Genomic DNA, 14,071 nt, shown 5'->3' with positions numbered 1-14,071 from the left:
ATCGAGATCAAATTTTGAAATAGTAAAGCTAAAGCACGTAATATTTTTCATTCTCCTTCTTCTTCCTACACAAAATCACATGAAAGAAATTAAAGAAAACTCCTCAGCTTTTATTTTATGGAAAGATTAAAAATACCAAATGGGGGAATTGGTTATGTCATAGGAGATAGCTGAGAAAGAAAAAAACCCCATAATTATTTCTCAGTCAAAATGCAGAGATAGAATTTTCTATGTCAAGCATTAAATAGTTTTCAAGACAATACTGAAAAAGTGATACTTTTCAAAATAGCAAAATACTTCTAGAGCAAGTAGATAATTATTTTCTGAGAGTGTGAAAAACACTTGCTTGATTCTTTGGCAGAGAAGGATATGTACCGATCTAGGAATCAAGACAATAAAATCTGCATTTAGCGTTAGAAATACCAACACTCTGCTTGGTATTATTAAAAAATGATGTTGAATGAGTACAATAAACCCTTTTTTTTTTCTAAGGGTCAACTATACTTTAATACATGTCAGATAAACTCCTAAAGCACACCCAGAGCTCAGGTTGTAATTGTGACCCTCAGTGTGAGCCACAGGAGCAGCACCTGGGTCCATGTGAGCACTCCTGACACAGCCAGCACTTAACTGCAGCATAACACTCCCAAGCCTTTGACCCTGACAAAGCCTTCAGGATGAAATATTTAAGGAGAATTGTTTATGGTATTTAACCACACACCAGTGCCTTTTCCTCCATAAATGTTTGGGGATTTTTGCTCCCAGCAGGGCCAGCGCTGATCCGCTTGAGCTGTTCTGCAGAACAAGTGCTAAGAAAACATACAAGAAACCCATGGACATTACAAACCACTTCATTATAATTCTGGAAAGTAAAATATTACAAGGACAAAGTACAAAGAAAAAAAAGATCCTTAGATCAAGGTGCTAATATTATACCTAAATCATTTAGCTTTCTAAATACATCTCTGAGCCTTATTAAAAAAAATAAGCCTTTCTAAGCTAAAGCTTCCAAAAATTCCAATTTTTCTCTGCCTTAGGCTCACTGTAGGTTGTCCTTTTGAACAATCTGGCCCAACTGTTAATGTGGCTTTCTGGTTCCAAGATGACAGTCACAAATAGGTGAGTAAATACATATATATATATATATATATATATATATATATATATATACAAACAATCATCTTATCCCTATTAAAAAAAAAAAACAAACAGAAAATTTACAGAACAGTTCTGTACGTACCAATACATCATTTTCACCTGTCCAAGCACTTGGATCAAAGTCAAGTTTACTGACACAAACTATAAATTTCTCTGGAAACACACGCAGCTCTACACAAAAAGAATGGAATAGAAGATTACAGAAATTATAACCATTTTCAAAAACACACACAATGACATCATATAGACATGTTACTTCAGTAAACAAAATTATCTATATTTTTAAATTGCACATTAACTCATTTCATGCACCCCTTTAGCTTTTTACCTGCTCTCTTCAACATGCCATCCCCCCTTTTATTTTGGTGTTTGTTTTTTTTTTTTAAACCATTAAAAAAAAAAATCAATAAGAAGAGCAAATTGAGTTCCCAAGAGGATAGTCATGGCTGCAAATTAGTCCACCTGCACCTCTGAACAGAAAAAAAAGGCAGAACCAACACACAAACAGCTTAATGATGGTTTTCTTTCTGTTCTGGTGATGAGTGTTTTCATCACAAAAGCTGTAAATTGTTTTTGTAACACAGCACAACATATTCAATCAGGACTTGGCATCCGAGCTCAGTGTGAGGCCAGTGTGGACTGCAGAGATCTTTGAAGTCATTACACAAATTAGGGAACTATCACCAAATTAGGTATTTTCCTCGGGATCACACGGTTTGTTATGAACACAACAAAGTTTCTATTTACAAAGAATTAGCAATTGAAGGGTTCTCAGATTCCAACTGACGAGGCAAAGCTTTATTCAGTACCTGGCAATGCTACGGGAAGAGCACAGCTGGGTATTTTGCTGTCTGGCGTGTGAAACTGTTTCCAGATTAACATCTTCAGATTTTATATTTTCAGCTCTGCATTTTTTTGGTTACTGTTTTTTGTTTTGTTTTCATACAAAGCGAGTTAATAATTTTGCAAGTTTGTTATACTTCAAACCCAAGCCATAACACCCTATTTTGTGGGACAAGAAAGAAACAAGGCTTGCAGAAAAAACCCATGAGGCTGATCTCATAGATTTTTTTTGGTAGGATTGAAGAGTAGGGCAAATTCATTCCAGTTAGACATTTTTGTTGTTACATTTTATAACAATCTCACCTGCTGGCTAACAAAATGAAAGTATCTTTGGCTATTCATTGATGCTTTAAAACAGTTCAAATTTAATACACAGCAAACAATGTAGGATATTCCAACGCAGACACTCTGCTATTCTATTCTAACACGAGAACAGATGAATTATTTAAAGTCAACACTCCAATCTTTTCAACCAATATGGACTTAGAAAACAACTAGTTGAAGACTGATTTAAACATTTATGAATATAACGAACTCCTATAAAAACAAGAAATCATTTAAAATTATCCACTCGAGTATTCAATATTTTTAAGGCTACCTAATTTATTTTGCTTTCTTTTAACACAAAAGGGTCAACACAAAGGGCAATGATGGTTTTAGCTCCTTTGCACTGCTGTTGGCAGGACAGGACTGATATCACTTCCTTACAGAGCATCCTGGCTTGAGAAAACATGGAAAAAAATCTGGTCCAATGACATCACCTACACAGAGATTTTATAGCTCTGAGGTGAACAAGAACCTTTCTTGCATCCACTTGTACTGCACCACTGATGTCACAAGACACTCCAGCAATAATGAAGTGATTCATGCTGCAGCCTCTGCTTGATTCACCCTGCAGAGACTCAGTAAAATGCTGAGTCTCATCGTATTCACAGAATTTGGTGTGGTTAAGATGATTACCCTGGGGCAAGGCATACAACAGATTTGAAATTAAATTAAAAAAAATATCCAGCTTATCTTAAGAAACACTTCTCTTTTTTGTTGTTGTTGTTTTTAGGAAACGTTCTCTGAAAAAAAAAAAACCAACCAAATTTTGATTAAGTATACCAAAATATCATAAAGTATTAGTTTATGCTCTCTTCCTTCCTCCCAGGAATACAAAATTCTAAGTAACTCTGTAAGAAACCGATTTCTTACCACGATAACGTTTCCCTAAAGCACAACGGAGATTAACCCATCTCTTCATGAAGTAGGCACTGATGTGGAGACTGTTGGCTGCAACATAAAGCAAAGGGATAATATTAAGTATAAGCGTATCTTGGGCATTTTTTGGTCTCAAAGTGTTGCACATCTGCTAAGACAGGATTGAGAGAAAGCAGCAGCTCAAGAACACAAAGGAAAACGTAACTTTAATGGAATGATTTTAAAAAACTGCTGAATTCTCATACTGGAGTCTCAAGAAAATAATATCTGATACAAGGCAAAAATCTACAGAAATTATTAACCACCAAGTTGTGGAATCCAACCACATAAATAAATTTAAGTCAATGAATTATCAGAGTTGCCATCTGCTTAACAGCCTGGTGTGATGGCCACTATCCTGTTTTCATACATATTCTACACGAGTATTACAGATGCCCATTTACTCAACTGCCTTCTGGAGGAAGGTGACAAACTCAAAGCTCTAAAAAAACCCAAACATGGAAGGGCTTAATTATCTCCAGTTCCACTGAATTAGGTGAGAAATGCACACATTTGAAGCCCTCAGTATCTCCAAGTGAACAAGGCTGGCCTGGCTGATGCAGCAGACCCCTGTAAGCTCCACAGAGGCTTCCTCAGCTTCCATTCCCGAGAATGACAGAAATCCTTGGGCACCAGGAGCGTAAGGAAAGGGGGCAGAAAGGATTATGTTACAGAGGAGAGACTATCAGACTGTGGCTGAGGAAATTCAGCTTTTACTTTTGTTCCACTTAAATTCCCAAATGACCCTGGGTAAATCAGTTAGCACTTGATTCATCAAGGTATTTAGCAACCTGACTCCTGCTGAAAGGGCAAAAAACTGGCAACTGGGATCCATGCTCCCCTTCTCTCTGTGCACCTCATTGAAAGGAAAGTGCAAAAGAGGGTTAGAGGTGTTTCCCTTAACCTGGATGGGGTTTACAAGACTTAAATTATTGCTGCTTCTAAGGCAGGCAGCTGCCCTCGGTGCGATTACCACACAAAAAGTAGAATATTAAGTGCTACCGCTGTTCTTCTAACCTAACCATTTAAAAAGAAAGCAAGCTTGTTCCAGGCTCAGTCTCCACTGAGCAAGTGCCAAGCAGGTCTTAATTCTAAGCCCCAAAATGCACATCCTCTGCTGCAGGGTCTGCACCATCCTCTGGAGCTCCCCATGGAGTGCTGTTTTCAGCATCACTCCTCATTATGAACCATAGTTATTGATCACAATCAATCCCTTTGAAATTTATCAGCCATCTTTTTTTCCTTCCCCTCAGGAAGATACCCGAAATTTGACTTCCCTTTAGAGATCAAGTCAAGATGTGACAAGTTGAACCATCCCTTGAAAATGATGAGCACTTAAGAAAAATTTGGATGGAATCCACCAGCTTTATTAAGTGTATATTTATGAGAACAATTAAGGAAAATTACTTTTAGCTATTTCCAGTTTGGCATCTACAATTCTTTAACAGTGCTAAGTCAAATCAAAGAATTTGCCCTGTATATAAACAAGTTATTAGTGTGATAACAGCATCCTCCACTGTGGCCTTGGAATCCTGAAAAAGTAACAATCCTGAAAGTACAACTTGGAAAACAAATCTTCAAACAGAGAGTAAATATTAAAAGTTTTTCTTCCCACCTCCATTTGTCTGTGATACTCCAAATGTATTTTTCTTGAGAGGAATTTGGAAAAATGTGAATCTTTGCTTTTCAGAGGGAAAAGCAGGATACTTCACTCTGGTAATTCTTTTATGAATCAGTGACAAGTATATCTGTTTATTTTTCTTGCTATCCTGGTATTCTCTGAGAGGTTAATTGTTTAATCATATCTGATTGACTGAGCAAAGTTTCAAATTCCTCTTAAAGGCCCTTGATTGAGTCAGCCACTGTTCTGTGGAAGGTCACCCACCTCAGATCTGACAAATAGATAATTACCTAAGAGATCAAGACACCCATACACATTATTTTTGCAGCATCAGCTCAAGCCTGAAAGTCTTATAAAGCCTTCACAGGCAGTTGCACCTGAGCTAATAAGCTCAGCCCAGAGGGACTAACACCAGAAAATCATTTTAGTTTGCATTAATATTTACTACTTGGCTGAAAAGGCCCGAACAGACGGTTTGCTGTTACTTGTTGCTAACCATGAGAAAATATTAAGATGCATTGTATTCAAGATACCTGTATTTTGAAAGTATCACAAAGCCCATCGAATGTTTTGAAACCCTCTTGTATGTGACACCTGATTTAAGCCATAGTCAGCTGGAGTTTACAAAACCTAGTTTTAAAGTTGTCAGAGTTACTGCAGAACGATAAAAATGGTGATATCCTCTTTCAGCTTCCCTTAGGAGAAATATATTATCCTATTAACCACTCTGCTTCATGAAATAAAAAATAAAAAAATAAGCCCTGCAAGAACAACCCCATGCAACTTGCAGCTTTTTAAAGCTTCTACACAGTCACTCAGCATGAGTTTCATTCCTGACTGGTCCATCATCAATCCTAATCTTGGCTTTGAGCAAGCAGTGGATTATGCTCCAGGGCCAGTGTGATCTCAGCAAGGACCAAAACCTGCTGTTCATGATATCATGGAAGGAGGGACCAACTGACACACACCAAGTGATCCATCACTAACTCCTTTTAAGGACCACCACAGAAGTTTGAACCTCAAGCTACAGATAATTTTGCTTCCAGTAGTGTAGAAAGTTCACAGATCTTGAGCTGAGCAAACCCAGTTGGCTCAATCTTTAACTTCCTCCTCACCATGCAACATAGACAAACCTCCATTTGTGGATTACCAGAAAAGGAAATAAAATTGTATTTAGTGATGTGGAGGGTTTTTTTTCTTTCTTACTTCAGAACTGTGCACCTAAATGATCAGATTCAGGGTCCAAAAAGAAACAAGGAAAACAAAAACAGCAACACAACAAAACAGCCAAAAATCCCAAACCTTACGAAATAAATAGACCCTGAAATTCAAAATATGACTGGATAGAAGAGGTTCTAGAGAAGCCACAGTTGAGTTCCAGCTGCAACAGGCCCCGGTGAGCGCTGCCTTGTGCGGGAACAGGAATTTGCCCTGTTTGTTGTGTTTCGTGGTCCCACGATACCAAGAGGAAACATCAGACACCAACTCCTTACTGTGAGACTATCCAGCAGCACTTGTTTTCCAAAGGAATCCCAGCCAAGCTGACTGGAGCTTCCAGAAGCTGCCAAGAGGCTGCTGTGGTGCAGCGTGGAGCGGTGGGAAGCCCTCTCCCACGGCTATTACGGACCATTCCTCTGGGAGCCTGGGAAAACACCTCAGAGTGCTGAGGGATCTGGAGCAGCCTGGCAGGTGCTCCCTCCCCACCACGGTCTGGCACCTGACTGGCTCTGGAGTTCTCTCAAGTCTTCTCCAAAGCCACAGCACAAGCCTGAGAAGGATGGCTGACCCCCCCCAAACGTTCCCATATCTCACAGGCACCTATTTCTCATCACACAGGATTTTTTACACCCTCTTTAAAAATACAGCAATTTTCTCTCGCAGCCCAGACGTTTCACATTTCTGACAGGTTACAGTGGATTAGGACTTACTCCACATTTGGAAAGTAACAACAAAATCAACCATTGCAACCCACATATTAAAAATATAAAAGGATAAATTTCTTATGTTACCATGTGAAAGTAAATACACAGGTGTATTAGACTTTCTGAAACACTATATTGTACATTAAAAAAAAAAATCTACACTTAGCTCATGCTAGACTAATTTTTCCACACAGATTAGGCTATACTAGTAATAATGTTTACAGTCTATAGAGCTTTTCATCTTCAAAGTGCTCCACAGACGTATTATTACACTGCTTTTTAGCACTCACATTTCTCCACTTAGAATTATTCACCACAAAATCAAAAGTCCTGATCGTTTGTAAACAAAACAAAACCCAAACATTTTATTCTAAACCTACTGTTGATCCTGTAGCTTTTCTTCCCCAAAACAAAATGTCCACTTGCTCCAGAGGAGGTTGCCATTTCTATTTCAGAAGAGATTCAAAAGCAAACGTTGGCACATAATTTTAAGGCCAAGTCTAGGATAGACCAGGACAGCAGATGCAAGACATCAGATATAAAAAGCTGTTGAGACTTCTTGAACCTTTTCTGGGATCCACTTCATATTTAGTAACAAGAAGCATTTCACCCAGTTCAACGTTTTATAGACCAAAGAGTGGGTTTCAGAACACCTGAAACATCTCAGGATGGCATCCATTCTTTCCATCCAGTCTGCCTTCAGTTCAAAGAAAGCAATTAACACAAGTGCACAGGGAAATGTGTACTGATCATCCTAAAATAAAGCCCATAAACATTTTTTTAAAAACTAAGAAAAAACATCCAGGCCATCAAATTTATATACATAAAGAATGAACAAAAACCAGTCCTTGGGTGTAGTATTGAGTGGGTATTGCTGCAGGGTCTGGCCTTGCAAACACTCACATCTGCAAATAAATTCAGTGATATAATTTGCCTCTTTTTCCAGGGTGCCTCCCAGTAGCTTAAACCAAGAGCAAACAAAACCAGATTACTGATTTTTTTTCACCTTACTCTTCCATAATTTTTTAGTATCAGTGCTGTTGTTCTGTCTGCTAAATCTTCTGAACACAGGCCAGTTGCCAACACAAATCGGGGAGAAATGCATCCAACCAAGGACCTGGGGATGAGATTAAGTTCCTATCAGGGACTAAGGTCTCTGACAAGAAAACAAACCTTTCAAGGAGTCTGATCAGGAGAGGATGGGATGGGATGGGATAAGCCCAGCAGAATCCTCTCTGCTACCAGAGCCTTGGGAGCTAGACACAGCACACTGCCTAAATCCCTGAGAATATGAGCCATTAAAAGGAAAACTGGACTGAGCCATTTCGTGAAATCCAAGAGTAGAGTTGTAGGGCTCTCCTCTAGCAGGAGAGGTGAGGAATTCACTGCAAAATCAGAACTAAACTGGCCAAACTGGATCCAGGATAAGGCATTTCTTAGCCTGGCTGTCATCACTGTTCTGGAGGAGAGAACGGAGGAGAAAAGCACGTCTGAGACCATCTGGCTGCAAGATGACAAATGCCCCTGATGGAGGTCCTGAAAACACACCAGCTCTAGAGGAAAAATACCATCTTCCCCTCACTGACACTTGAGGATGAAGAGGCAGGCTGATCCAGCCCTGGAAAACCCAGTCTCTCCATAGCCATTCCTAATGTATGAGCAGTAAAAGCCAGCATCACCTGCTACTGCATCCAGGGAGACCAATATAGAGCAACAGATTTGATGATCAGAGCACCTTTACCACAGACAACTGTTCTCTAACAGGAGACAAGATCTGATTTCACCCTTTTGTTGATCTCAGACTCAATAACCACATTATTAATTGCATGTGACGGGCTTTAACACAGGAACTGAAAGCTATTTAGAAATCCTCCCTGTTTTGAACACATAAACTCTATTCCAGAGAAAGCCACGTGCCTGGACTTCTTTAACCACTGGAATGAGCACAACAACCAAGAGAGAGGCTGAGAAAGGCATCTGTTGTTTCCAGCCAAAAGGCAGAGAGAATGGGAAAACAAAGCCTGTGGTAAACACTGTCTGACAAGTCAGCAGCACAGGAGAAGCCAAAGTCTCTTCCAAGTGTCTGTACTGTGATGGAGCAGCTCAGTTAAACTGTCTGATGGCACATTTGCACATCAAGCCAAGTATCTCCCAAAAACTGGCCAGACAAAGCTGTACCCAAATGGAACAATCACTGAATTCCTTACAGTGATAAAAGTAAGACAGATTCTACCTAGAACGAGACCCAGACACTGTGACAGTCCCAAGTTTGACTCACAGGGCACTAGCAAAAGCAGAATACAGCACATCCCTCTTCCAAAAAATATGTCCTTTCAGCCTAACTGTCTCTGTTGTTCTTCCTTGAGGAAACCTATGAGCTCCAGGAATTCTTTTTGATGCCACAAAATACTTGAAATGGAGGATTTTGCACTGTAAGTGTCAGGAATCTCGACAAAGCAAAGTCTCCACGAGCACAAAACCCCAACCAAACTGTGGAAATGAGCCTCTCAGAATTTACCAAACATGACTGGTTCATTAGAACAACATAATTGTGGGTTCCAACACTATGATGCTGAAAGATTTTCAAATGAAGTCAATCAAACCTTTCACAGGTCTCCAACTCTATTTTTTTTTCCCCTGGCAATAAGAAATAACTTCTGCAAAACTTTTTCCCAAGAGAGAAAAAAGGTTTTAACCCTAAAGCTCCCACAGCTGCCATGACTTTCATCTACCACTAACAAGGGTCACTAAAAGTGTCAGGAATATATTGTGTCACAGGGCTACAAAACCTCTGGGCCTGGTGAAAAAAGCCCCATCAGAGACATGATGGGAGAGAATGAGAGGGAAAGAAAAGTCAGTAGTAGGTTCTTCAGCAGAACATGTGGCATGAACATGAAAAGGTGGTTTCTTCAAAGCTGATCTTGATATATGGTAACCATAAGTGTCCTCGTCTGTCTTTTTTTTATTTTTAATTTTTTTTTGAGGACTCCAGTTAGCAGAGCCCAGTGGAGCTAAGACGTGGACTTGGATGGTCATGACTCCTCTTCTACCCTATCATCTAGAGGACACTTCAAAAGAGAGTCAGTTCTTAGAGATGAGCGTGGACTTGAACCAGCCCTTTCACGCTGGTTTCAGAATAAAGCAATTTGTGCCAGAGTTCGTGGGGTTTTGTCTTTTCACACAACAGACTCCTGTTAGATTTGTAACAACTCGGAATAGAGGGAAATTCTGGGGCACAGCAAATAGGTGGAAAGTCACCACAATGGAACTTTGTGTATTTTCTCTCTTTAAATGCTGGCAAATAGACCACAATTAAATCAGCTGCTAAAAGGCTCTATTTCCAAGTATCTACCTCTTTCTGCTCTCACAAGCTCTGATGCAAAGAGGACACCACCAAAAAGACCAAGAATAACCATGATCATGAAATGTCTGCTCAGTGCCACCAGCTCAGCTCTGGCTGTGGTGCAAAGAGCTGGAGACTGACTGCAAAATGGTTTGTAAAAAACCCATGCATTTTGGCTCACTGAGAACACTGTGTTGTAAGGGACCACCTGAATCCCACAGGTCAGGAGCCTGCATTTCTGACATCAGTGTAACAGATGTCAAGGGCAAAAAAAAAAGTACATAGAATATCCCCTTTCTCAGTATAAAATACCAAATTTAAGGTCTTTTATACAAAAGACCAAATCACACAATCCTGTCTCATGCCATAGAAGAGAACAGAGAGGCATTGCCCATACCCTATGACCCATGTGTGCACATAAAAAACCCTTCAACAAACTAAATATCTTAATTAAAAGAATAAGAGAAATATTCAGTAAACAAATACAGGATTGCCACTTTCTGTCCTCTTTAAAGCAAGTTTTGACATTTAAACATGGGTTTGTATAGTGAATATTTCCCAGGGAGAATGTTTCTCCCTGAATATGTGTCATTTGCTCTGCATTAGAACACCTCTGATCTGTTTGAAGTTGATGGAAAACATCAATTTCTAAGCCCACAACACACAGTCAAAATGACATTGAACTCGTTGCCTCCTATTTTCAAGTAAAAGTTTTTCTTATTTGCTACACTACTAATTTTTTTATGTCATTATCTAATTTTTTAATAAATTTAGGCACGGTCCTGCAAAGCTTTGCTGTTTTAGTGTTGTTTGTGGTCTGCCACTTGTGCCTTTGTAGTCCATAGAAATTCTCAGTGTGTAATAACCACAACATACCTGGTGCCTTTAGCGGTGAATCAAACACCCAGAACTGCTCTCACTGAACTACTTACATGGAGAAAATATGCATAATTTTTTCAGGAATTGGCCCTCCATTTCTATCTGGACAGATTTCTGTAAAGTCTTCTAAAAATTTTCCAAATATGAATAAACCCACAAAAATGTTTGCAATTTAAAAAGCTGTAATTTCTACCTTGATCATATGAAAATGAAAGTTGAGAACAAAAGAACAAAGGAGAGTATTATTGTGTAAGATGGAAAGTTTAAAAGAAATTCCCATTCATATTTAACACTAAAATTATACCTGCAATTACTTCCAGTTAAAATGATAATAGAAAGGACTTCAATGTTCAACACAGAGCTGCAATGAGGGGGTTTTTTTCCCTTAAAGTATCATGATGATTTTTGTTTTCTTTTGCTGCTGATTGTTTGGAGACTTTTACACTGAGACTTTCATGGAATGCAAGGGTTAAAGATGTGTAAAACAGATTTTCTCACAGTTTAAAGAGAGCAAAACAACACATTTAGGAAGCCAGACAGCTACAAGGTCAAAACGTTACACTTCCAGGTCAAACTTCTGGTTGCAATTAAGTAAATTCCTCTAAACATTTCTAGGGAAATCATAATTCTTTTAGGTTTTATTTCAAATCCCTAATTCTTTCTTGCTTACATTTTAACCAAAACAATATTGCTCTCTCCGTAGAAACATTTAATAAAGAGCATTTTTTTTTCCTTAAAGGAACCTGACATTTAATTTCAAAATAAGAATCAATCCTTATTTTTTTTCCATCTTTTTTCTAGTTCAAGTAAAGGCAAAAGAAGCTATTAAGCCTAGTTAATTTTTGGAAAATAGATACAGTTTTTCTTTTCTTTTAGAAGTCATATTTCCCTTTTACCAAGGCTGCAAGAGTTCAAGGAGTGTTTGGACAATGTTCTCAGGCTCATGGTGTGATTTTGGGATTGTCCTGTGCAGGGCCAGGATTTGGAGTTTGATGATCCTTGTAGGTCCCTTTAAACTCAGAATATTCTGTGATTCTGTGACAGACCTGGCACACACCTAAACAATGTAACCCACTGTAGTCATGTGTTGCATGTGCAAGCCTTTGTACCCAAGCTGAAAAAATGAAACCCTACAAGTGAATTCATACTGCATTAAAATTTTGGCCAAACACAAAAGGTCTGACCAGATTCAGACATTATTCACAAATGCTTTCCTTCAGCAGAATGCAGGTATGATGTTAAACTGCTCTCACTATTTATCTGTGGATGTTCCAGGCAGGAGAGCGTTCCAGATATCCCACACACATACTTGTAAAGGTCAGGCAGCAGAGGGAAGTCAGGTCTATCACAGTGACCACATCAGTTCTTCTCTGGGATTTGAGACATTCCAACACAAGGGGTTTGAGCACTGAGTGCAGACCACAGAATCTCTAAAATGCTTCTGGCAGAAATCCTACCTGCCATGTTCACAGAGGATGAGAGAAGATAGATTAAAGCCAAATTTATTGATCAGAAAATTTCATCACAAACAGTGAGCACTCAAAAATTACTCACAAACACATCTGCTTCCTATTCCAGCTGTGCCCAGTGCTAAAACACTTCCACAGGCTGTACAGTGATATCCTCTGTATTCCTGCTTCCAAGGAACTCCAGAAGCTTTAAAATCTACACAGAGCACACATAAATGAGCATCTCCAGGAGAAACAGATGTTGCAAAGATTGAGGCAGTCAAATAAGGAACAGCAAGTGCTTAGGGACAGATCTTCAAATTCACTTCATGTGCACTCCAAAATTGCTGAATTCCCACCTGGGACAAGGATGCCAAGGGCTCTCTCAAAAGGTATGTTTCTTGGCCTAGATGGGAATCACTTTGATATCCTCAGGTGAGTATCAAATCAGAAATTAAAGGTGGGGTTCATCTTGCCTAACTGGCAGCACCTGAATCAAAGCAGTCCCCTAAACTTCATTTTTAACTGATAGAGATGAATTGCCTATTAACTTTGAGCCAGCTTTGAGATACTGAGCCATAATTCCCCTTTGTAAAGACACATGATTAATGGATGCTGATTTTTTGCCTAACTATAGAAGGAAAACCCCAAAGATAAACTTTAAATTTGCATAAATATACATGTCTTTGCATAAACTCAGGTACTAACAGCAAAATTCCTATGCAGAAGTACTTGGATGATAAAGACCTTTATAGGTTATATAGATGTGTAAGATAGTAGCTGTTTGTGCATGTAAACACAGGGGGTTTTTTGCACACACATACTCAGGAGTAATTTTCATACTTCTTTTTCTTTTCATAAACTGAAAAAAAATCACGTGGAAGCAAGAGACAAAAGATGGCAACAAGATGGAAACAAGAAAAAGCAACACAATGCATTAAGGCAGATAATAATTAAAGGTTACAGGTCAAGGCTGTTTTCAAAACCAACATCAAATCCTTCCTTTTCACAAGAATACAACAAATTAATCAATTCTTGGGTTGTTTTCAATGAAGTATACTTCTTTTCAATACAATACTAACTATATAAAAATACTTTTCCAGGCTGAAGAGTCCCTGCACACTTAACTGTTCCCTCTATTGCATTTCCTCATCTGAGATCATCTCTGTTGTCCTTCTTGGAGTTTTTCCCAATTCTATTGTATCACAATCTAAAGCAAGGGAAAAAAACACCTCACAAAAAAGAAAACACCCAAACAGCACATAAGTATGGGGGGATTTTTTTTGTTCTTGCCAAATACCCTTTACCTTGAGAACAAAAACAAAAATAAGAAGTCAGATTATAACCTTGATCTTCTAGAAAGAAAAGCTTTGGTGAAAGAAGATGCCCTTATTCCCCATTAACCGCCTGTAAAAAAAAAGTAATTAAAATTAAAACATCTTTCCTAAGTTATTGCATAAGTTACTGCATACTTCAGAGAGCTATGAGGCTCTGTTGTCACAGACAGATGAATGTAAGTTTAAAGTTCACACAGATCTGCAGGACTTGGCCACAAATCATAAATGAGTCCACTGTAGAGAAGCTGCAGTATATTTCTTTTGAGAGACAGATATTA

The 14,071-nt window shown here is 38.7% G+C and overlaps 1 protein-coding gene across 6 annotated transcripts in view; it reads right to left on the bottom strand.

Moving 5' to 3' along the window:
- The window catches only part of SLX4IP (SLX4 interacting protein), a 70,348-nt gene that overhangs the window by 14,110 nt on the left and 42,167 nt on the right, over positions 1-14,071 (bottom strand). For all 6 annotated transcript variants that reach the window (XM_032682326.1, XM_032682327.1, XM_032682331.1 and 3 more), the window contains exons 6-7: positions 3,199-3,276; positions 1,241-1,329 (exon numbers count right to left, since the gene is read on the bottom strand). In XM_032682326.1, coding sequence (XP_032538217.1) covers positions 1,241-1,329; positions 3,199-3,276 — 167 coding nt within the window. The remainder of the gene's footprint in view (positions 1-1,240; positions 1,330-3,198; positions 3,277-14,071) is intronic.

The sequence above is a fragment of the Chiroxiphia lanceolata genome, chromosome 3 (genome assembly GCF_009829145.1).
Source record: "Chiroxiphia lanceolata isolate bChiLan1 chromosome 3, bChiLan1.pri, whole genome shotgun sequence".
Taxonomy (NCBI): Eukaryota; Metazoa; Chordata; class Aves; order Passeriformes; family Pipridae; genus Chiroxiphia; species Chiroxiphia lanceolata.
This window is presented reverse-complemented; position numbering and strand designations above follow the sequence as displayed.